General features: G+C 48.2%; 5 protein-coding genes and 1 non-coding gene across 10 annotated transcripts; 3 read left to right on the forward strand and 3 right to left on the reverse strand.

Moving 5' to 3' along the window:
• Positions 1–1,959: 1,959 nt before the first annotated feature.
• LOC117846953 (RING-H2 finger protein ATL65) lies at positions 1,960–4,390 on the reverse strand. Its single transcript, XM_034728080.2, has one exon. It carries the CDS (start codon positions 3,980–3,982, stop codon positions 2,687–2,689), a length of 1,296 nt encoding a protein of 431 aa, XP_034583971.1. The 5' UTR covers positions 3,983–4,390; the 3' UTR covers positions 1,960–2,686.
• Positions 4,391–7,004: 2,614 nt separating this feature from the next.
• Positions 7,005–8,972, forward strand: LOC117847853 (uncharacterized). Its single transcript, XM_034729142.2, has one exon. The coding sequence runs from the start codon at positions 7,464–7,466 to the stop codon at positions 8,280–8,282; it is 819 nt and encodes a 272-aa protein (XP_034585033.1). The 5' UTR covers positions 7,005–7,463; the 3' UTR covers positions 8,283–8,972.
• A 2,299-nt stretch (positions 8,973–11,271) lies between these two features.
• Positions 11,272–16,488, forward strand: LOC117849362 (uncharacterized). Its single transcript, XM_034730905.2, has 8 exons — positions 11,272–11,584; positions 12,261–12,339; positions 12,420–12,546; positions 12,655–12,768; positions 12,853–13,051; positions 13,389–13,434; positions 13,767–13,842; positions 13,968–16,488. Exons 2-8 carry the CDS (start codon positions 12,283–12,285, stop codon positions 14,198–14,200), a joined length of 852 nt encoding a protein of 283 aa, XP_034586796.2. The 5' UTR covers positions 11,272–11,584; positions 12,261–12,282; the 3' UTR covers positions 14,201–16,488.
• Positions 16,489–16,873: 385 nt separating this feature from the next.
• On the reverse strand, positions 16,874–16,947 carry TRNAE-UUC (transfer RNA glutamic acid (anticodon UUC)). The gene has a single exon. It is a non-coding gene; the product is annotated as a tRNA-Glu (tRNA).
• A 767-nt stretch (positions 16,948–17,714) lies between these two features.
• LOC117847297 (BTB/POZ domain-containing protein At3g50780) lies at positions 17,715–20,559 on the forward strand. 2 transcript variants are annotated; one of them, XM_034728483.2, is made up of 3 exons: positions 17,715–18,246; positions 18,578–19,279; positions 19,381–20,559. In XM_034728483.2, exons 2-3 carry the CDS (start codon positions 18,635–18,637, stop codon positions 20,314–20,316), a joined length of 1,581 nt encoding a protein of 526 aa, XP_034584374.1. In that variant the 5' UTR covers positions 17,715–18,246; positions 18,578–18,634; the 3' UTR covers positions 20,317–20,559. The 2 variants fall into 2 exon arrangements, with proteins under 2 accessions (XP_034584374.1, XP_034584375.1); XM_034728484.2 differs by lacking the exon at positions 17,715–18,246 and having other exon boundaries at positions 18,290–19,279.
• Positions 20,560–20,992: 433 nt separating this feature from the next.
• LOC117847300 (uncharacterized) lies at positions 20,993–23,935 on the reverse strand. 4 transcript variants are annotated; one of them, XM_034728487.2, is made up of 5 exons: positions 23,609–23,935; positions 22,926–23,127; positions 22,764–22,829; positions 22,533–22,687; positions 20,993–21,395 (listed from the first exon to the last, which is right to left on the reverse strand). In XM_034728487.2, exons 1-5 carry the CDS (start codon positions 23,687–23,689, stop codon positions 21,144–21,146), a joined length of 756 nt encoding a protein of 251 aa, XP_034584378.1. In that variant the 5' UTR covers positions 23,690–23,935; the 3' UTR covers positions 20,993–21,143. The 4 variants fall into 4 exon arrangements, 3 of the variants coding, with proteins under 3 accessions (XP_034584378.1, XP_034584379.1, XP_034584377.1); XR_011897917.1 differs by adding an exon at positions 21,524–21,648 and having other exon boundaries at positions 21,256–21,395; positions 22,764–23,127; positions 23,609–23,931; XM_034728488.2 differs by having other exon boundaries at positions 22,764–23,123; positions 23,609–23,923.
• Positions 23,936–24,046: the final 111 nt, after the last annotated feature.

Below are 24,046 nucleotides of genomic sequence, written 5' to 3' on the forward strand. Positions count from 1 at the left end.
TGCACTAAGTGCTGGAGGCTCGCAGCGGCTACATCCTAAGGAGGCACAAATCCTATGCACGGCAAAACACGCTCTTCTCGCCAAAAGGCAGAAAAGTCTCAACGACTACTTTAAGTGCAATTGCGCAGCCTTTTTGTCGCAACGTGGACTACTTATTTTAAATATCTTTTCTTAGCTGTCCCTAATATCCTCAAGCAGAACACGTCTCAATTCGTGAAAGTCTCGGATCTTCTATCATGGCTAAATGCTAGGACACGAGATAAAGATCTTCGTAGCAGCAGTGCCAGTACGCGTACATGAGATAAAGATCTCACACGCAGTGGCAATGACTAAATAGGGACTGGGAGCCTAAACATAATATGCTAACTACTCGAGAAAATATGGTCGAAACAAGAACACAACATTTATATTACATTTATCACTGAATAATTTTCAGTAGTTCCAAATTCTACAAATATGCTAAATAATGTATGCATCTCTTTTTGCATGTCAAGCTTTGGCGACAACTCTCCAGGACGCTCAGCGTACCTCCAATGGCTTTGCTAGCTCCCACGTTCGGGGACTAAGCGCCAATTACTACTCGGAATATCTCCAATGGCTAAGCTAGCTTCCAAGCTCGGGGGCTAAGCGCCAAATAACTACTCAATGTGGCTTCTACGGCTCATCTGGCGCATAAGCTCGGGGGCTGGACGCCGCAAAACTACTCAAAAGACGACTAGCATGAAGACTAAAGACCCTCGGATTGATTATTTAATTATTCCAAGGCTCGGGAGCTGATAAGCTACACCCAACAGTTGATTTTTTCAAGATTTTATTGACTCTCAGCCTGATTCTTCGATTGAACCTAAGGCTCGGGAGCTACTTTATATGGAGTGCGACTTTCGCCGCCATCCATATCACATTCCAAATATGAAGGTTACAAAATCAAGACGATCAAGGGCTTGAGCATACCATAGCCTCATGGTAGCTTTGAGGAATTTTGAAGATTCAGCCAGATAAAGTACTCGAAAAGTACCAAAACTACTCGGCGAGGATCTGAAAAGTACTCAAAGACTGTTGCATTCGACTATGAAGAGCTTGGGGGCTTGTCGAGGATAGATCCCCAGTACCCGCAAGGAAGGAAGAAGACAGACTCCTACTAGAATTTCTCTGTAATCCTAACTCATACCATATAATCCAACTAGGACTCCTTATAACCAACTAGTAATTCTGCCCCTTGGAGTATATAAAGGAGGGCAGGGTCCCTAGATCGATAGCGAAGAACTCATAGAACCACAACAGAAGACCAAATTCTCAACACCAAACAACACCAAGCGCAGGACGCAATATACAACACCCCAAACAGGATGTAGGGTATTACGCTACTCTGGCGGCCTGAACCTGTATAAATCCGTGTCTTGTATCCTCGATTTTACCTTCGAGTTAGAGGTCCGATGATTTCCCACCAACCAATCTACTACCTCAGGATACCCCTCGGTAGGTTGCCAGGTATAAAACATCGACAACGGTTGATAACATCGACATCGTCGTTCAAAAGCTGCACGGTTAATTTTGCTACAAACGAAACATATGAAAGTAGCTGGTTCTCTGACTTTGAGTCACCGTCGTGCCGATCCCATCGTATTTGAGCTCAGACGACGGTGTTTCGTTCCCAGCTATATCAAACCTTAGGTAAGTTTGACTAAGTTGACAAGTGTTTGATTGGTAACCTTTAGTAAGATTCTTTGAGCTCCACGTGTCGTCGTAGAGATAAAAAGTGTGGCAAGATTTCATTTTGCCATGTCAAAATGTAACTTCAAATTTCTTTACCTCAACCGGCAACCAAACGTACCCGAAAGCCCCGTAGTTACAGGATCTCGTTTCACGTGACCTTAGAAAGGAACCTCTGGTATATTAAGAAGCGTAAGGAGTCAGAGCATGAACGACGAAAATAAAGTGGTCAAAATTGCTAGTTACTCGTAAGCAAAGGGCTTCTTCACCGTCATTACTTTACATTCACTTATTGAGACATTGAGCTCAAGCTCATCACATGAGCGCGAAGCGAAAACGCCCAGTGTAACCAAAGATGAAACTTCTTTTTACGGGCTTACAACAAGCTATAATAGTACAGGAACACAAGTTCGAAGACACAACACGCTTAGCCAAGAGACGAACGGTTCAGAACTCCCCGGATCAATGAGCCGTCCGGCGAGAAAACGGCGGCTCCGGTCAACCAAACCACCGGACGCCGTCGTTTTCTGATCGGACGGCTCAGACACGCTTGGGCCCACCCCCTGCCCCACTGGTTCTCTAGCACATGCACATGTACACGCACGCACTTGGTCAAACTGCTGGAGGAGACGGGAAAGAAGCCAAAATTTGAAAGTTCAAACCGAGCTGATCGAGCCAAGTGACACTCTCTCACTCACTGTGTGGAGTGGAGACAGCCAGAGTGAGGGCTGCTGCCTGCTGGCTGGCCTGCTGCAGGAAGCGACACCACTCGCTCTGGGCACACGTCCTCCCGCCATTAAAACCGCGGCAGGGCCTCGCATTTATCGCGCCATTACTGCCCCGCCCCCGCCTCCACGCGGGCGCCAGGCGGCCAGGCCCACCATCACCACCACGCCACGAGGAGGGAGTCGGGGAGGCGAGACCGAGATCCGCTCACCGCGGCGCGTGGCGTCACCGCACCGCCGGCGGGGCGGGGTCAGCGGCTCAGCCGGTCCGGCGAGAGCAGCGCCTCAGGGTCCCCGCATCGGAGCCGGCTCGACGCGGCGGCCGCGCGGCTCCGCCTCGCCGCGGCCAGGATCGAGGGCGGCTCCGACGCCAGCGACATGAAGAACCCGCTCCCGGCCCCATGGGCGCGGCGGCGGGAGAAGGGGGACGACTTGCCCGCCGCGGAGCGGTAGGAGCGGAAGGAGAAGACGCGGGCGGCGGCTGAGCCTGCGGCGGATCCGCCCCCTCCGCCGCCGCCGCCGAACGGGGACGGCCAGCGCTTGCTCCAGAAGCTGCGGCCGCGGGAGGTGGCGGCGCCGTCGGCGGCGGCGGCGGCGGAGAGACGGAAGCGCCAGGGAGGGGACGCCGTGGACGCGGCCTCCACGGCGAGGCTGCGCTCGAAGCCGAAGGAGTAGGAGCGCTTGAGCAAAAAGTCCCTGGCGCCGCCGAGCTGGTCCGGGCTGGCCGGCGCGATCTCGTGCGCGGCGGCGCCGGCGCCGGTTGCTCCGTCGGAAGGGAGTGGCGGGACCGGGTGGAAGAAGAGGAGGTCGTCGAGGCTGGGCCGCACCCTCCGCGCCCCGCGGTGGAGCGGCGAGGGCACGGACGGCGGGAGCGCGATGGCGGCGCGGCAGAGCGGGCAGGACGCGTGCGCGCGGAGCCAGACGTCGATGCAGTCGGCGTGGAACGCGTGCGCGCACAGCGGCAGCGCGCGGAGCTCGTCGCCGTCTGCGAACTCGAGGAGGCAAACGGCGCACTCCCTGGACGCCCCGGAACCCCGCGCCGCCGCGGCGGCCAGGTACTGCGCCGACGGGAGCGACTTGATGGCGGATTCGTCGAGGCCGCAGTACGGGGAGAAGGTGTGGTAGTAGTTGTCGTAGGTGGTGAAGGACGCGAAGGAGTCGTCCCCGCCGCCGCGGAGGGAAGGGGAGGACCCGCCGCCGCCGCCGCCAGGGAGCATGAGCAGCCGCAGCCGGCGGCGCCGCCACCGCCGCCGCGCCGCGCGGAACACCCGGCTCACCAGGCGCGCGTACAGCACCACCAGCAGCGCCGCGCCCACCACCGCCAGCATCGCGATGAGCGGCGGGCTCAGGCTCGCTCCCCCTCGCCTCCCGCCGCCCGCGACCGCCGCCGCGGACGGCTCCGGTGCCGGACCTGGACCGGGACCCGGCGCCAACGCCGCGTAGGGGGAAGGCGGCGAGCTGACGTCGCGAGAGCGCGACGCGGGGGAGGGAGCAGGCGCCGGGGACGGGGACGGGGACGGTGGCGGCGGCCGGCGGCGCGGGCGCATGGTGGGCGTGGCGGTGTGGTGGCGCGGCGCCTATGGACGAATGGTGTCGGTGGCGCGGCGGGTCAGTGCGCGGGAGGCGGAGGCGGCGAGCACATGGTGGCGCGGCGGCAGTGGCTGCGGCTGCTGCTGCTGGTGGTGGTAGTGGGAGTGAGGAGGGAGCAGCGGCGCGGCATGATGCGTGTGGTGTGGTTGGAGAGCATGCACGCTCGGGGAGGACACGCCGGTTGGTGGGCTGATTTATTATCGGATGCCGATTTCATTTACTTCCACCAGCCCAGCGCACCTGCTGGGTGTTTAGTGGTAGATCTCGTCCATTGCTTGCTCCCGCTCGCTCCATCGATCAGCTAGTTCAAGTGATGATTCAATTTGACGGGAAACAGTGAGGACTTGATGGGAAAGGAGGGCAAGTCCTTCTTGTACTTGAACAGCAAATATTGAAAGTGTGCCGGCCGGGCGATCCATGCTTGTCTCTGCACGGCTGTAAGCTGGTTTGGTGCCATGGTTTCCCTCTCGGTGCATCAACTTCGCTTGGTACTCACAGAACATCAAGTAATTCAGATTGCTGATAATTGAGCAGAAAACTTTTGTAAGTTTATAGGAAAGACGAACTCAAGTGAAAGTTGCTCGTGGATTTTTGTTGTTGTTTGCCTTGGTGGATGCGGCTAACGATCCAACACCGTTTCTAAGGCTTCGGCGAGGTTTGAACAGGAAATGTTGAGCCATCAAGAATTGGTGCATTTGTAGCAAAAAGGAAAAGGGTTCTCTCCATCTTTAAATGTGTTCGCTTGCGTCATATATTTAATATTAAAGAAGCATCTTCTATTTTTCTTTTAGGAGGGAAGGCTATAGTTACCTCATTACCTGGATGTGCAATTTTGATACGTAATGCGTATTAGATAGTACTCCTTCCATCCTAAATTACTATTCGTTTCGATTTTTCGATACATAACTTTTGCTATGACTTCAGATATATACATGTTCTATATATTTAGAAAAGTTAAAATGAATAATAATTTGGGACGGAGGGAGTACTTACTTTCACAGGTGTGATTGTCATCACCATCCTGACGCACTTGTTTTTATTTCAAAGATGGGATGAGTTTACTTGAATTCTCCCGAGCACGTTGTTTCCTCTCTAAGCCTATGAACAGAAAATGGGCCAGATGTTATACCCTGCCGGCCCATGTAAGCTGCTTACCATTTTTTTTCCTCGCGCCGACGCACTCCCTCCTCCCATGTGATTACTGATTTACTCCTCTCAAAAAAAAATGTGATTACTGATTTACTAGTGAGTTGCTGAATTTTGATACGGACAGTGAACTCTGGTTTCCTAATCATTGAACTCTGAAAATGACATTAGCTCTGGATCTGAACTTCAATCTTGCAATCCTAACTGCACAATATCGACTCTCAAGAGAGCCAACTATTTCATCATGCGCAAATGGTTAAGTGAAAAGTATTCCGGGACAAAATGCTTCGACCAACACCTATAAGATATCTGAGTTGGGAGCACGGGTGTTAAAAATTTTGTTTCAATTTGTCAGGTCAACGTTGCCATATTCATTGTCATGAAAAGTATCATACGCATGCAAAATCGCCATGTCACGGGAAATGAAAACATTCCCAGCTTCATCTGCATCAACCACTCCATCCGCGATGCATGCTGTGATCTGACTCGACCGGGGATCAGCACCGTTATATGCTTTGCCGCACTCATCAGAGCTTGGAGGAGTGAAGCCTGCAGAACACTATTCTCCTTAATCTTGGTCCCTGACAGAAAGGTCTCTCACTCTCAGGTTGGCCATTGGTGTCCTGCTTTTGGGAAAGAACCGAGAATCAGGATAAAAGGGGCGATATCGATCAGTACCCCTAGGTCGCTATAACTCTGCTTTGCAATGTTCTTTGTGCTCCATAATTCCAGCATTGTCCCTGCATTATTACATTGCATTGCTCTCTTTTCTGACTTTTTGACATACAGATAGATGAAGGCAATATTCCAGTCCCAGAACTAATTCCTTCTTAATCTTGATCGACAAGCACCATGAACAGTCTGATAGAAAGTTTAACACGACAGTCCATTCAGGGGTAGATCAGATGCTCCGAGCTTCCTTCAGAAATGACTGGAGCAAAGCTGACATAAGAGATACGTGTTTCTCAAATTGGATTAGTTCTGAATTCCTTCATTCAGTTTCTGCACTTGAACATTGAACTTTAGTATCATCTAGGTCATGGGAAAAGGATGTTACAAATTGTATCAGCATTTTTAACTGATATGTCAGAAGTATAAAAAGAACTCCCTATGCTCGAATGACTTTGCGAAAGGGATAATTCTAATACCGGTTTGCATTTTCCGTACCTTCATTTTACACGACCTGAGACACTGATTCGAAAAGATATGACTTCAGAGTTCAGACTCACTGAAGAATGTCGTCATGAATTTGATATTTTTTCCCCATGCACCATAACCCTACATTCCTCGCTAAATTCTGGTCTGCCCACACAAGCGATTCTCGCTGCACTCAAATCCCTGATAACTACATGTTTTTTGCAGTCTGTTGGGGACATTCCAATCTTATTCTCCTCTGCAATCTGGAATTTGTGCGCTCTTATCCGCTGCTCGCCCTCCATCATGAAGACAAAGATCAGCAAGGGGATAACTGAAATCAAGAACTTGATCGGTGATGCTGAACTGGTTTAGAAGGAAATGCTGTTTACGATTAGGAGCTGGGTCAAGAGAAGAACCTGAACAATTTGGCGTTGGAGGACTAGGAAGAACAAGATGCCTGCACCAACACACGTAAGCTTGAGATGCCAATATGCCCTGTGTTGTGCCAGTGACAAACCTTGTCTCCTCAAGCAGTCTCTTTTCCTCAGACTATTCTTTGTGTATGAACCTTTTTTTATAAGCATTTCTGTATGAACTTGTGAAGCATATCACTGTTCAGATTTTTCCATAACAGCTGACTACTGAAATTATAATATGAAGAATAAGAAAAAAAATTGTACAGAAAACATTGTGATTTATCCAAATTCATGTGAATTTGCTCTGTTCCGGAAACATTGTGATTTTAGTCACTGATCTCTCATGGTATTATATATGTTCTCCCTTTAAACAAGAATACTGACCATGCATGATCACATATGGCTTTGATTCTCCCAATCCAAGACACAATAACCACAAACATCCAAAATCCCCACAAAATTCGAAAGACCACACGAGAATATATTCCATTCCGTTCCTCGACACCCTTCTTCTCCAAGCCTAAAGCCAAACCAACCACCTCAGCTCCAAGCTCCTGCCATTGCCATCCCATATAAACCTTCGCTGCCTCGGCTTCCGCTACCTTCCTCTCTCGCTCTCACACCATTAATCACTAGCCTCTCAAGAACAGTACAACGACCACGGGCAGTAGCATCAGCTCGGAGTAGGAGACACTCGACGACGAGGAGGGTGCCCGCCTGCCTCTTCCCGGCGGCGGCGATGAGGTACGGCGAGGTGGCGCACTTCAGCCACCCGCAGCACCGGCTCCGGCTGGAGCACCACGACACGCCGTTCCGGTGCGACGGGTGCCGCGAGGTCGGCATCGGCGCGCGCTTCCGCTGCCCGTACCCTGGCTGCGACCACGACCTCCACCGCCAGTGCGCGCTCCCGCTCTCGCCGCCGCCGCCGCCGCTCCGGCACCCGTTCTACCCGCGCTGCGCCTTCGCCTTCCTCCCGCGGGCGCCTGGCGCGCCGGGCTCCCGCTACTGCAACGCGTGCGGCCGCGACGTCGCCGGCTACGTCTACCACTGCCGCGCGTGCGGGTTCGACCTGCACCCGTGCTGCGCCGCGCTCCCGCACGCGCTCGACGCCGGCGGCGGCGTCAGGCTGCGCCTCCACCCGGACTCCAGGGCCACCGGCGTCGCGGCGTGCCACCGGTGCGGCCACCGCGGGCGCAGCTGGAGCTACCGGAGCCAGTGCGGGAGCTTCAGCCTCCACGTGGCGTGCGTCATGGACATGCTCGTCGAGAGCTGGCACGGCATCGGCCGCCACAAGGGCGTCGCCGGCGGGGGCGGGAACGTGTACGACGGCGGGATGCTGGTGCCCGGGTGCGGCGGGTACAGGGTTCCGGCGATCCGGGGCGCGGCGAAGAGCGCCCACGCGAGCAGGGGAGGGTACTCGACTTGGGGCAGGAAGAAAGGCAAGGTGAAGCGATGCTGCGAGATCGCCGGGTTCGCGGCGCAGGTGGTCATCTCGGCGGTGCTCGGCGACCCCACCGCGCTCATCGCCGGCGTCATAGGGTCGCTCATCGCGCGGTGATCACGGCCGGGCGCCGCCGCCGGCCCAGAGCAGCAGAGAGACATGATCTATTGCATTTTTCATTTCAAACGTGCAAAAACACTGTATACATGTGCGTCGCAGTCGCCACTCGCTAGTGCGCGCATGCACGGCCACGTAGGCAGAGACTTCGTGGTGACTGGTGAATTACTTTAGAACCTCCTAAACTTCCTATCGATGGATACTGATTATAAGTATTAAATATATATTAATTTACAAAACCAATTGCAAGGTGGATGTTAATTTGCGAGACGAATCTATTAAACCTAATTACTTCATAATTTGACAATGTGATGCTACAGTAAATATGTACTAATGATGGATTAATTAGGTTTAATAGATTCGTCTCGCGAATTAGCCTCTGTCTGTGTAATTAGTTTTATAATTAGCTCATGTTTAGTCCTCCTAATTAGCCTTCGAATATTCGATGTGACATGAATTTTAGTCCGGAGTAAAGATCCAAACACCCCCTAAAAATGGTAATAACATGTTGGAGGCAAACATGGTAATAAAATTGTAATGAGGATACGGAAAGTGCAAACCGGTATTAGAATTATCCCTTTAGCAAAGAGTGATTCGAGCATAGGGATACTTTTTTTATTTTTGATATATCAGTTAAAAATGCTGATACAGTTGGTAATATCCTTTTCCCATGAGCTAGATGTTGCTAAAGTTCAGTGTTCAAGTGCAGAAACTGAATAAAGGAATTCTGAACTATCCAATCTAATCTGAAAACACGGACCTCTTATGTCCGCTGTGCTCCAGTCATTTCGGATGGAAACTCAGAGCATCTGATCTTCCCCTGGAGCGACTGTCGTGTGAACTTTCTATCAGGCTGTTCATGGTGCTGGTCGATCAAGATTAAGCAAGGAATTGTTCTGTGACTGGAATATCGCCCTCATCTTTCTGCATGTGAAAAAGTCAGGAAAGAGAGCAGGGCAATGTAATAATGGAGGGACACTGAAATCATGGAGCACAAAGAACATTGCAAAGCAGAGTTATAGCCACCTAGGCACTGATCGATATCGCCCCTTTATCGTGATTCTCAGTTCTTTCCCAAAAGCTCGACGCAAACGGGCGATGGTAGTTCTAGGAAGATTATCGCGTACGAATATCTATTTCAGATAGTACAAACTAGTATAGAAATATAGACTAGCAACAGAGTAATCATAACATAGATGTCGAGTATATAACTTCGGTTCATGCCAATACAAGTCCAACAGAACTGAATCATGAAAGATAAAATATCTACGCAGCAAAAACATGAGCTATGGCGAACACCATCTCCAGAGACGACTTGAGCGAGGGACCATCCCTAGTCCTCACAACCGTCGTTGTCGAAGTAGTAGTCAGGCTCCGACCCTGAAAAGCCACCATCTACCCGAGAAGGGGTAGGTCATGTAAACTCCCAATAGCAGCAAGCCAAGGAAACGGAGAAATAACACTATATGTATGGATAAACAATACAACAGCAGCAGCAATCAATGAAGTATCAAAGCAATACCATCTCCGAGGTCAACACCTCATATAAAGGAAATCGTCACGAACCACCAGATCCTTCCCCAATAATCCAACACACAAACACACTAGCGCAATGTGAGAGCTCCCTCTCCTCGCATCTCAATGGCAAACGCCGGCCTATCTCAAAAAGGGGAGGTAGAAAAGTAGTAAAGTCTAGTTAGAGTAATAGATTAGAGGACTGTCCATACTAATGGACACGGACTATAGCTATAGGTTATACACTCTGCAGAGGTTGTACATTTGTACCCGTTCGGATGGAGCCTAAATGGTAGCTAGTCGTCCAGACCCCACCTAACGGCTGGAGCCCTAGTAGGTGGCTAGCACTCTCCTGTTTCCTCGAGTCTGGTAGTGTTTTTGACTGCAGGGCACGCCGTCACCAGTGAGATACTTCGAAACTGTAAAACCTACCCACGCTGAGGTGTAGTCTGATCAGAGCAGGCCAACACCTCGAACTCCTTACATTGATCCTCCAATCCGCCTACAGGCTGAGCACTATCCACTGCTAGTCTCGGACCGAATCCCGCCCATAATAAGGCGAACGGTATGTACGTATATAGTCCAAAGAAACATGGTTAAACTGACTCGGTCCTTAGTGGCCGAGAGCGAGCACTTCACTCCACAAGGGTGGAGGTACGTGCCGAAGCACGTACAAGTATGCCGCATGCTCCTCAGTGTCAAACAAGATACCCGCCACAAGCACAGGGGTTGGAGAGAGACCAAAATGCTCGCTCCTAGCAAGGCACTTCTCGGTACCAACCACGGCTCAGCTCCCGTCAAAACACGTCAAGAGATCACACTCACCCAAAACACACACGAGAGTGTATAAGGAATCCTATTCCAAAACCATGGTATATGCCCATCCATAACTTAAAAGCATTTATATGGATATAAATAATGTGTACTAACTAAGGATCTGTAACTGGCCCACAAATAGGTAACAAGGAAAATAAGATAAATAGTTATCAAGATATAGCCAGAAACATAGACTATGAAATCAATTGTCATCCAGCATCATAAATTAAATGCTAACAATCAAGATGACGACCTTTGAGATGGCGGCGGCCGCCGGCGACGATGGCGATGATAGCTGCCGCTTCGTGGCCGCATCCATCGTGGACTCGACGTGGGTCTCGATCTCGACGTGGTCTTTTTTTTTAAAAAAAAACACGTGGCCCTTTTTTTTATGCCTTTGGCTGTGGGCGATATAGCTATTCTTTGGATACCCGTCGCATATGGGCCGAAAGCCTGCTATTCAAGTCACGTAGGCCCAATGATATGACCCCACGGGCCACCCTCCCTACGCACGAGTGTTTTTAAAAGACAAAACAACGGCCCACGAGTATGTCGGCCGACTAAAAGGCCTGCGGATTTGCGGCCCTACGGCCTATAATGAAAATCCCCAGGACATCAAGATCCTATTTCTTTCTCTTTCGTAATAAAAAGATAAAATAATTCTTTTCCTCGGCGTCCGCTCCTGTCGTAGCAGAGAGAGGGCGCGCGCCGCCCGCCGCCGTCGCCTTCCGCCTTCCGAGGGGCCGACGGAGCCTCCGGGAAAGACACACCCGCGGGCTCGACGGACAAGCACTGCCTCCCCGTGCTTGAGCTCGAGCGTCGCCTTCCCGACCGACGCGAAGGCACCCCCTTCCTCAAGCTCGCGCGCCGCGTCCTTGAGCAGCGCCTCCCCAACCGACGCGAGGCGCCTCCGCAAGCTCGCCGCTTCCCCCAGCACGTACGAGGCGGCCTGCACGCCGTCGGCCGTCAAGGTGAGTTTCTTCTCTCTCTTTTTTTCAATCGAAGTTATATGATTTGTGCTCGTGCTTGACAATTGGATGAGGAGAGTGGATCATACAGTAACGCCAAATTTGAGATGCAAACACATGGTCAAATCTGTGCCCCTAGGTTTGTCATCATTTATAATATGCTTGCATTTCTATGCATGTTTAAATTGTTGAATTACTGAATTCATTGGTGGTCCTTGTCCTGTCAACAATTTGTTGCTAATCTGAATTCATCCGCATTATCTCACCATGTTAGTACAGTCTAAACCATTTGATTGCAACTCAAACTCCAGTAGTCTCATTAGGCGTGCCACGGTGCCACGGGCTTCTGCGGCTACTGTCGCCTGCTGCTAGCTCCCAGTCCCTGTCAGTTATCGGCCATAAGATTTGCTGGCGTTCAGCACCTCCTCCAGCTCATCCTTTGCGATTATTCATGATTTGATCCCTGTAAGAGCGTTTGCTCAAAACACTGAATAAGTATGGCTCCATTAGGTTAAGTCGACGCAAGGATTTTGCAGTTTGTTGTTACCGTGGTCCTCTTATATCAGTGGTCGGCTTGTCGCCGAAATCGCTTTACACCACCATTAGGCACTGCTAGCTGACATTACTTCATTGGTTTTTTTGTATCGCCAATCAAGTGAGCAATTATTTTCTCATACAGTTTTCGGGCCATCCCTGCAAATATGGATATGGCTCCATTCAAGCTGGATATAGATGAGCTAGTAGCTGATTATGGCAAGGTAAATTTTGTCAAAAATTTTATGCGTGTTATGTACATATTAACTTGGATGAGTAACATTTGTGGGTTCCTGATTGGTAGGAAAACAGCACGACACTCGCTGATTTCAAGCGAGTTTGGAAGGAGAAGAAATTTTCTTATATCTATGAAGGCAGACCTAATGCAAACTCTTGTCTCTTCATGCAGTCCCTCTTTCTGCATTGTATCGGTGGGTGTTGGCTTCCTGGAAGCTTAAATTTCTGGAATGAACTCATGCTTGCTAATAATCCTTTTTGTGGTCACCTCTGAACTGCTTTACACTTAATTGTGCACTCAGGTCATTTGACTTCTGAAAGTTCTCTACCTCGAAGATTAGCTGGGCTTTACTGCCTTTACTGTCTCTATGAGTGTCAGCCATACAAGCCCCAGTTCAAGATTTATTTGTCTCTCGGTAAGGCATATATTTTTGAGCCAATAAGTTGGTGCTTCTGAAACTGAATATCAATACACTGAAAATTTTCCTCTGTTCAAACAGAGGAGTGCAGGCAACTGAAAGATTTCATCTCTATGGCTAAGCAAAATGGAGTGCATCTTGTGCCGGCGCTTGTCAAAAGGATGCTGGATAAAGGCATGTTTTTGTTTGGCTACATGAATTTGCTTGGTGACAATGGGGAGAAGCAGGTCGAGGAATTGACTGCAATGCAGAATAAACGGATCAAATTTGCCTGTGACAAGTATGTGATTTTTGCCAGTGTGATATTTAGCATTTGTATTTTGAGTAAATTGCACCAAAGGATACCGAAATAAGATTTCTGACACAGCAACATGAGCTTTTAGTATGATTTATCATTAGTATTACTGTTTTAAGTAAACTACACCTATGATACCTAAATAAGATTAGTGACATATTTTTGACCTTAGTGACATTGCTTGAGCATTTGTCAAGTTCCTCCACCTAGCTACAATCTTGCATGCTGTTCTATGCTGCAGGTTATTACTCGTATTTTCCTTTTGTGCAAACAAAACATTATAGTTACTTGCTGATTTTTTCCCTGTACTTTTACGTTGCAGGTTGTTCACGAATACCCAAGCAGAAAGTTATATGCACTTGGACCTGGTATGTTCTAGTATCTTTAGTTCTACATAGATTGCTGCTTTTAGCTCCCTGTCCTATCATGGCAACATGGTGTTACATAACTCCATGGTTTGCGCACCCCTGTGATGCTATGATCCTTCCTGATTTATGTTTGAAAATACAATCTCATTAAGCTGGATCTGTGCTTCCTCTTGTTTATTTTGAGGCCTCATTAAAGTATTATTAGGCTGTGTTGTTGGGTACTTGGGTTGGAAATATATCAGCATAACTACGAAAGGTTGCCTGCCAGTCCTTTTTTGATAGAAACATTATGCAAATGCACTTCAATTACTGTCATATCCATATGCCTCTAGGGTGCGGAGTTCGAGCTTGATAGCATCAAGAAATTGTCAAAGGAGTATGCTGAAGCCAAGGAATTAGCCCTTGCAGGTGCTTGCCCCTTTTTGGCTGTGCCTTACATTTTCTATATGTGTGTACGATTTCGGAACTTTACTAACAAGAGCACTGGTTTGAACCTGCTGCGACCTGTTTGCCCTTACTTTCCACCTTGACAGAGGCAAGCCAAACCGTCGACATTGAAGATGCTAAGCACATCCTTCAGAGTGACAAGCTGTTGGGCGACAAGATAGATGAGGTCGTCAAAGACTGGGATGCTCAGAAGGAAGAGTTCTACGAGAGAACAGGGTTGTCACGTGGCAACGAGCTCGCGGTGATTGACAATGATGAATCAGGAGTGCAACATCACGATTATGATGAATTTGATGAGCTAACGCAGCTGCTTGAGTGAAGAGCGTCTCCTACACTGCAGACTGCAGCACAGCATAGGAATGAAATCTTGTACATAGTTACGTTCATGGTGAAGCTTTATCGCGTGCTGCCTACGTGGCCTCAAAGCGAAGATACGGTGCCTTGGTGAGGTAAAGAAATCTGTGTGGCCTCGCCCTAGGACACTAGCCAGGTGAAGGAGAGGAAGGGCCAACGGCCACAACAGCTGCACGACCTTTTCTCGCCACTGTGAAACCATCCTGTTCCGGCACGCTGTCGCCAACATGCAACCTGCCGTCTCGCGCACCTGCGTGGCAGCGGCGGGAGGCCTTCCCAGGCGCCGTCAGTTGCCTTGGTCTGCGTCGACCCGCCCACAGTCGCCACACCACCTGAGCCCCGAGGACATCCACCGTGCTGCAATCGAGGTTCCCGAGGCGTCACCCACCATCACCCGTGCTTGCTGCTCTGTGCTGGGACACGCTCGCCAGGCCTGACGTGATTTCCTTGTGCTTTATGCTTGTGCTTCCACTTCCTTGCACTTGAGGTGTTTGATGAAATGTCAATTTCAAGCTGATAAATTCATTTTCTTCTTCCAATATATACTGTCAATTGCCATGGTTAACATCTTCCACATGTTGCACGTTCTCTACCGGGCTAGCAGCGGTGAGGCATTTCATCAATTAGCATCTGCTTTGAAGAGAATCTTTTACCCAATGGTGGTTGGATGCATGCCGATGCTAGCAGTTTTTGACTCGTGCAACCTTATATGACTACCTTTGCCTGCTTATTTTGCTCTCTAAAGTGTGTTTTCGTAGCTAACTAAGAATTGCACTGTGTTCCACGGATATTCTTATTTCACTTCATGTCTTTGGTTTTATGCAGTTGTCTACAAGGTGCAGGTTTGTCAGAAAATTAGCATGACATATATTGAAGATTGCATGCATCTTATATAGTCTTGTGCAATAAAATGCTTATGTATATTGATTTGGTTTTTCTGAAATGTTACAAGTAATTTATGAACACTATGAACAATGTCCTTAGCTGCTCATAATTTTGGTACTACCTGCGATTCATCTCATAAAACTAGACGATCTTTTTCTTTTGTACTGGAACTGTTATTTCATCGAGATTTCTGCATTCTTAATATAACCAGATACTCTCAGATGAGAAGATTTTTTTACGGTAGGTTCAACTTCCCGGCCTACTTCACATGGTTCCTTATTTTTGTGGTGACCACATGCTTTTACAGGATTATTCTTTGCTGTCCTATCTTCCATGATTTTGTAGTTTACTTTTTACAACCAAAATATGAATTGAAGATCAGGGTGCTGAAGTGCTGGCCTTTCACTGCCAATTTTTACTTTTGAATTGTAGATCCCGTTCATAAACAAAAGGGTTGCAATTCTTATCTACTTTGATGCATCAGTTTAATGCCTCAGCTAAGGATTATTCAAATATCACCTATATACGTCTTGAAGAATATACAATATCATTTCTTTATATCTCAAGCTATCCCTTCCCATATTGCTTGAATAGGAGTTTCGGCTATCCATTCTTTATCATCTCAGGATTGCACTGGGAGTGTGCATTATGTCAAAATCAATTACTTTTGCCAGCATCATTTCTTCAATACAGATTTCTCCAAAATTATGTATTGTGCAATCATATTTCTTTCACTTTCATGTGTTTATCACCTGCACCACACGCAAACATTCTTATTTGAAGATTCATTGCAGGATGTGGTGTATTATGGTCTCACCCTTATAATATATGGATACTAAATTTCTAATCAGTCTGTGTATGTGCCATTTTTCTGCCTTAACAAATTGTCATTCATCCTGCTTTTGTCTGGGATTTTTTTAAAAAAATATATTTACTTTGTATTAAAGAAATCCAATTCATAGCATCATGCAGCCAAACTTTCATACTGCCAGATCCTTCCTTGCATTTAAATTGCTTGCAGAGGCTTATTGTTGGAGCCACATGTCAACACAAGGTGGAGTGCATGTTTCTGCTGAATAGGTGACTACACATACATGTCAAGTTGAACAGAAGGTGGAGGGCATGTTTATTTACTTTGTAGACAAATGAAGCAGTTCGGTTTTACAGCGGTGCTACATCATTAAGCTACTGTTTCCATCAGCCGGCCCTTAATCTTAGATTTGGAAGTTTAATGTACAGGCTCTGCTATTGGTAATGTAATTTGTCAGAATCTTTCTAAAATAGAGTTCGAGTGCATCGAAGTAGGAAATGAATGTTACGTCTCTATGGATTATTTGCGCAAATAAAATTGTCGCATTTCTTGGGCTATATGGTCAAAATGCTTAAGATGAAGCATTGCACTATTACAGTGAAAATAAGGATGTTCTTTTTTTAACTGGTTTTTTGATGCTGTATAATACATGTCGTCCGTATGTTTGGTTTCAGGATGCACCACCGGAGGCAGCAGCGCCTTTACCTAATTATCAACATCGAAATCAATCTTGCGAATGATCGAACTGTGCAATCAACGGCGCGGCGCAGCGCGCCAATTCCTCGTATCGATGGACAGTGACCAAAACCACGTTCTCTGGTAGTTGCATGCGACCGAAAAAGGAAAAAATGTAGGGGGGGAAAATAAATCCATTGCCGGCCCGGCGGTCTGCACATGCGACATGAAACGAAAAAAAAAAATGGAAAAATGTTCAAAAAGATGTTCCATTGCCGGGATTTGAACCCGGGTCGCCTGGGTGAAAGCCAGGTATCCTAACCGGACTAGACGACAATGGACTGGTGTTAGTCCATGCACTTCGTCTTATACATCTCTTAAGATGTGCGGTATGATGCTCAATAAAAGATCAAAAATCTGAATAAAGAGTTATGTTTGCTATAATCAGTCGACAACATATTTAACAACATCTCCTATTTGTGGATCCGGTTATGATGTCCAGTTCCCAATCTTCCATGCTTGTAGATTGTAGCACTGTCAAAGTAGTTTACAGTTCAGGATTTATCATAAACACTACCACGAAGTCCACAATATCAATCATTCTTTTCCCCATTTCGTCTCTCGATGAAGGAAGACACCGTCGCGCAGTGAATGATTGAGAAAACGATGGCAAGCACAAGAGTAGCTCACAATTCAAGATTCATGATACTCCTATATTGATATGGTCCTCGATGCACAGCTGCACACAGTACCAGCTGGTAGTTCATCCCTGTTCCATGTGGTCTCGCAGGCCCTCCAACGCTGTGTGTGAGGGCTCCAACCTCTCATGTGATCACTGACCGAGATGGTCCGGTAGTCTCGTGTCCGGTCCATCCCCCTCTCCCTCTTCATGCGTCTGCTTGCCAAAAGAAAAGGAATGAAAAGGATGCCATGCCATGGCGCCCCACATCTTTAGCTGCATCCTGCTATCCTTTTCACACGAGATGAGACGATAGAGACCGACCGGGTTTTGGGACTCACCAAGGACCGAAACGGCCGCCGCTCCTGTCCTCTCTCTGGCTCTCTGCAACACATACCAAGAAAGACGTTTCTTCCAGTGACATCGGCCTCTGCCCAACCTCCAGAAACAAATTTCACACCACTCCTGCTACCGAAGCTTCAGCTTCATGCCCCACAGTAAACATGAGTACAGTCCTTGTGAACTTCCTGAAATTACTGCTCCCAAATGTGTTGTGAAGAAGCTGCCGTCCATCTGGAACAGTGCAGGGCCAGGGGTGAGGTGACGGCACGGAGACCCACGCCGGCGTGCTCGCTTCCGGTTTACCCAAACAGTGAGGACAAGGCATTGGATTCGGAGCAGCAATATCCTACGCCGCTTGCTTGCTTCAATGCTTCTGCACACCACTTTAACTCCACTGCAGCTACCTCTGCACTCTGCACTCCTTACCTACCGGAATGTACCCAAAGTGGCAGCCAGGACACCCCACACCAGCTGCTGCTGCTGAATGAAGCCAGGACGCAGGACAGCAGACGGCCGGTGACGGTGAGGCTGCAGCTCAAAGTCCGTTTCCCTTCCTGTTCGAGCTGGCCTCGTCACTTGTCAGACTTGCAGGAGGCGCGGATTGACGACGATCTCCGAGGTGAGATCTTTCCCCCAGCCATTTGTTTGATTGTTTCCGTGCAAGTAGCGCGTCGCGGCCGTTCGAGGCCGTTCGAGTCCGCACTGTGTTTCTGGGCGGTGGTGGGCATATCGCTGTCGAGAAGTAGGCATCATCTGCACTTGTTCTTGTTCGGTTGTTCAGAGCCACCTGATTGTGGATAGTATCATAGATGCAGGGAAAGTGGGAAATCTTTTTTTTTTTTCTCTGGGCGAATTTGGTCGAGCGGCTGCGCTGCGTTTGTGCAACCCGTGATCTTGCGCGGATTTCTTGTTCTGATTTTTGCAAGCCACTCCTTCCTTCGCCTGAGCAGGTTGTTCCGAGGAATCGGATGTGGGGGTGAAGCCGGCCGCGAGCGAGGAGGGTAAGGATGGAGGGATCGAGGCCGAGGAGGGGCTCGCCGGCGGCGCAGGCGAGGGTCCGCACCGTGCCGATCGCCGTCACGCCGGAGGGCTTCTGGTGCTGCCCGTCCCCGGCGGCGCTGCACAAGAGCCTCAAGAACCCGCACCACCACGCCGCTGGCGGCGGCGGCAACAAGCATGCGCCGCAGCAACCACACAAGACCCCATCGGCCCCTCCGTCCAAGGCGCCATCAGTCCAGACCGCGCCGTCCGTGACCGACGAGCCACCGGCGCCCGCCGACGAGCAGCAGCCGCAGCAGGCGGAGGACCAAACGGCCGCCGAGGCCCCGGCGCCGGCGGGTGGGCAGCAGGAGCCGCAGCACAAGATCTGCGTCGGGTTCGGGCGGCCGGAAACCAGCGACCTGACGGTGATGCTGTACGGGAAGGAGGGGATCGCCGTCAAGATAGGCGTGCACAGGGACGTCCTCTGCCGGAGCAGCGCCTTCTTCGCCGCGCGGCTCGCCGGCGGCCACGGCTTACCACCGCCCTGCGTGGAGATCCACGACTGCGACGACGCGGAGATCTACGTGGAGACCGTCGGCCTCATGTACTGCGACGAGGCCAAGCACCGGCTGCTCAAGCAGAGCGTCCCGCGCGTCCTGCGCATCATGAAGGTAGCAAGAGCAACTCACAAACCATAGCATTGCAAATCCATTGCAGCGTCTTGCATTGTTTCTGTAATCTTAACCCCGTTCGCATGTCGATCACTTCGCAGGTTGCCGAGGTACTTGGCTTCCATGGATGCGTCAAGTCATGCCTGGATTACTTGGAAGCTGTCCCTTGGGTCGGCGAGGAAGAAGACAGTGTCGTCTCATCGATACGGCATCTTCAGAGCAAGGATTATGGAGTAACTCCGCTGCTAAGAAGGATTACCTCTGACAATCTGAACTCACCATTTGAGACATTAGCAAACATAATGGAGATGGTACTGACCAGCACCGATGATCGGGGGCGTCGGGAAATGAAAGCCCTGGTTCTGAATCTTCTCAAGGACAGCAGCCATTGCACTGATGGATCTTCAGACATCTGTTCCGAAACATTGTACAGTTCGTGCCAAGGTTGCTTGGACAGGCTCCATCGACTATTTACAGAAGCATCTGAAGAGGATTATTCAGTGAGTGTCACGCGGCGGATAACTCTTGAGACTGATAATCTCCTATGGCTGGTGGAGATTCTTGTTACCCAGCGAATCTGCGATGACTTTGTGGTGATGTGGTCAAGCCAAACAGAGCTTGCCGAATTGCATTCCAAATTGCCAGGAGCCTCTCGCCACACAGTGAGCTGCATCACGGCGAGGCTTTTTGTCGGCATTGGGAGAGGGGAGATGCTTCCATCCAAGAACACCCGTCTTCGCCTCCTGCAGGTATGGCTGCAAGCGTTGATCGACGACTACTCGTGGCTGCAATGCAGCTGCCGGTCGTTTGACAGGAAGCTCGTCGAGGACGGGATCGGGCAGACGATCCTGACGCTTCCATTGGAGGACCAAAGGTCTATACTACTGTCATGGTTTGGGAGGTTCTTGAAATTGGGGGATAACTGCCCGAATCTGCAAAGGGCATTTGAAGTGTGGTGGCGAAGGACTTTCGTCAGGCCGTATGTTAATCAGGCTGAGGCAGGTAATGTTTTAACATCAGATAGAAGCTCACCTTGAAGTGGCAGGGGGATTAAATTTAGCTGACCATAGAATCTTTGTATCCTGAGGGTATTGTCTTGGTTGGTCAATCTGACATGAGAACTGGTTGGAATTTGGGTGTTTTCTTTCCTCGTTGTGTAAAGTTTGGTGGTGGTAGAAATTTGTGTAAGACTACTTGTTTAACTTGTGTGTAAAATCAGATGATTTTCCCTATTTATGAGAAGAAAATCATCATCAATGAATCCTCTCCATTGTACCTCCTGTGGCAATCCATTTCCATTTTTCGTATGAAAACTGACTATTCGTCCCCTTTGTTTTATAACTTTGTTGTATGAATATTAAGCTCATAGATCTGAGTACCAGTGCTAGTGTTTAATATTCTCAATAGGCTAGTGTTTTTTTTTTCAAATTGAATACCAGGGCTAAGTTGTACACAGTGCAACTGGCAAAATATTTTATAAACCCCACAGTTTTTTTCTTCATACAATATCACATACTGCTGTCGAATAAGAATCGCTTTTCTATCCAAAGACCACTCTCTCAAAAAAGTTAGAATATGGGGTTCCAATGCATGAGTTTTGTAGCAGCAAAAATATATGCATATGCGTGTATTCCAAAGTTCCGCGCTACGGGTTCAGTACAAAGTATCATGGGCCTGATTGTAACTCAAGAATTCAGCACAGTGCCTCAAGTATAAGAAAAAACTATATCCTGCATACTTACTGGCAAAACTGTTTTGCTAACAGATGTTTTCAGCTACAACTACAATGATGCGTGGATACATGGAGAAAAAATTTCGAACATTCTTAAGACAGAAGGTGACCTACACCGTGTTGCATAAGACATCAAAAAATTAGAGTTGCTAGGACAATGGACATGGAGCAAACAAGAGCAGAGAGAAAGGTGATGTTAGATACAAATCCTATGCGTACTTCATCTCCACATGGTATCCGCCATGCAGCTTTCTCCACAGGTGCAGCTTCGAGATTCTTAAGCACCCACAAACAGGAATCGGAATCGGTTTCCTTTTTTCTGTAGCGTAGGAACAGATCTGGGCTACCAAACTCAACTGTTGCATACCCACTGGCATCAAGAGGCTGCAATCAACCATCAGAATCAGTGGTCAACCAAGAGTTTTTTCAGAAACAAATTGATTATAACAAATACACCTATGAGGTGTTAACCAAGATAAACAAGAAAACATGTATTTTAAATTTCAGAGAACCATGTGCATTTCAGGGATGTTTGCAGCATCACAGAACATGTTTGCAGCAAGGTGGGAAGTGCAGCCATTTGCCAGGAAATATTGCTTTCTAAATTCTTTTGTCCTCACTTGGACCATCACCTCTCCTACACGTTGAGCATGAGCATCTCATATACAAGTATTCCACCATATATTATTCCCTAGCAAAATAAAATAATATGCAATAACAAAACTTTCCCTTCACGATCTGAGTTGCCTGATCACATAATTCAGTTGTATATGCTGTATATCCCAACTTTCGATCATTCCAAGATAAATAGAATTAAGACAAGGATATAAAGTATAGCAAAAGGATTAAGCTCAAACACTCAATTGATATAAGTAGGGCCTAAAAAGCACAACTATACGACCATGGTTATTTTCAGTTTATTACTTATACGAATCATCTAGTTCTCATCTCCTGTCTCCCAGTTAACTATAAAGCTGAAGTTATTTTTACAGGACCTAGTCCATCAGAATTCTAAGCAGTGCCAGAATGTATTTTTTCTGAAATTTCTTGGAAACTTTTTAAGGTAGCATGCACAAGGGATGGTCCATAACAGTTGCATAAATCCATAGACACTGGTGAGATATTATTTGTGCGCTAAAGCAAAACTAATCATACATTATTAAAGTTGCAGGACTCAAAGGGAGTGGCAAGCATATATCTTCTATTATTATGCATCAATATGGCCCAACATAAGAGTTTTCTATGTTTCATCAAGCATTATTATTTAATGTCCATCATGGAAATCATGTACCACTAACCGCCAAGTTGTTTGAATATTTTAAACATTCATGCAAATCAATTCCTGAACTAATAAGGCAAACCTGAATGCTCTATTTGCAGACAGAATTTTCAGAATAACAGCATATCCATAGCCTAGTAGGTTACAAGCAAAAAGACAACAAGTAGTATTTTCTATGACAGGTGGCAGGAACCAAATAGTTCAAATTATATTATTGCCAATGGTAGTCTATAGGACCTTACCGGGTATCTAGCATGGAGAGGCAGGTCTATTACAATGTTACAGTTTGTTAAAGTGCTTGGCCTGAGATCAAAATGAATCTCGACGGCTGACCGGTTGGATAGAGCTGAGGGTAGTTCAAGGTTGGTGTCTCCAAAAACAGCAACATCAAGGAAAACTGCAAGATTAAAGAAAAGCTTAGCAGAATGCAAAGAACGATGCAGTTGCAGTCTTTCTCAGAGTTAAGAATTCACCTTTGCGCTCAACAAAATGCTGTAGCTCAAATGGGTCAGCAAACACCCCATTCGGGAGCTTTTCAACTATCACCAGACAGGCATCATAGCCATTAAGGAAATTAACCATAGCATCTTGACAGGCACTAAATTTCACAGAATAGACTAAATGACGGTGAGAACCTTCACCAACCAGTTGCCGCTGCAGTTCTGAGAGTGTAGGCACTTCAACATCATCAGTAAGTCCTTCGCACAATTCATCAGAGTCAGACATTTCAGCTAAGCCACGATGGTGAGCGTGGTCAGTCAAGGTGTGGAGATATGCATCGCCAATGTACGTCCTAGAGCAGGGCATACAATTGATGGATTTCTGGCTTCTACCTGCCTGTCCAGTACAATAATTAAAACTTGCACACATAGGCACAAACAACTCAGAACAAAAAAAAAGGGACTAAAATTCAAAGCACCGCATACATAACTCGAAGTAGGATGCATCTTAAAATCCAAGCAAGATACAGCTAACTACCTCAGGCCACCGGACTTGAACAAGCATACATTTAAATCGAACTTGGGATAGATTCACACTTCCTTACTTTACCAATACATTAAATTTAAGCATTTACATCGCTGGTAGTATTCTATCTGCATTACTTAAGCCACACCACTGAACCTAACAGCTAATCAGCTACTTCCTAACGCCTTGGGATAGGTACAAATGAATGATTTCCGAAACCCATCCACAACCTATACATGGACGATGCGAACCACAACACCAAAATGGCAAAAAATACGAATCAACAAGGCGTCGCAAATTGCGCGTAAGTAAATCCGCCTGAACTAGGAGCACCCCATCCATCCCCATGTACCTGCTCAAGCGGCAACGATGCGGCGGCAGCGGCGAAGATCCAAGCGGCGGCGAGCAAGCGCGGCCCTCCCCCCACCGCCATAGGAACAGGAGGAGGAGAAGGCGGCGCGACGAGTTCGGGGGGCAGACAGATCAGAGAAGTGGGGCGCAGCCCTCTCGCCGGTGCCGTGGAGGTGGAGCGTCTCCCCGCGCGGGGTGGTGGCGCGGATCTCGTCGCGGCGGAAGGCCAACCTGGTCGACGACGACGATGGCGACGGCGAGTGTGTGCTTGTGTCTGTGTGGGCCGCCGAGCCGGGCCTGGGACGAGCTGGTTCGGCCCAACCAATTTGGCTGAGCCACCAGTACTGAAATGGCCAGGTTTATTCGGCAGCCGAGCCTAGGAAAATTAATCTTCAGCAAATAAATCTGGTTAATGATCTTTTCGATTAGTTTAAAAAGT

Source organism: Setaria viridis, chromosome 3 (genome assembly GCF_005286985.2).
Source record: "Setaria viridis chromosome 3, Setaria_viridis_v4.0, whole genome shotgun sequence".
In the NCBI taxonomy this organism is placed as follows: Eukaryota; Viridiplantae; Streptophyta; class Magnoliopsida; order Poales; family Poaceae; genus Setaria; species Setaria viridis.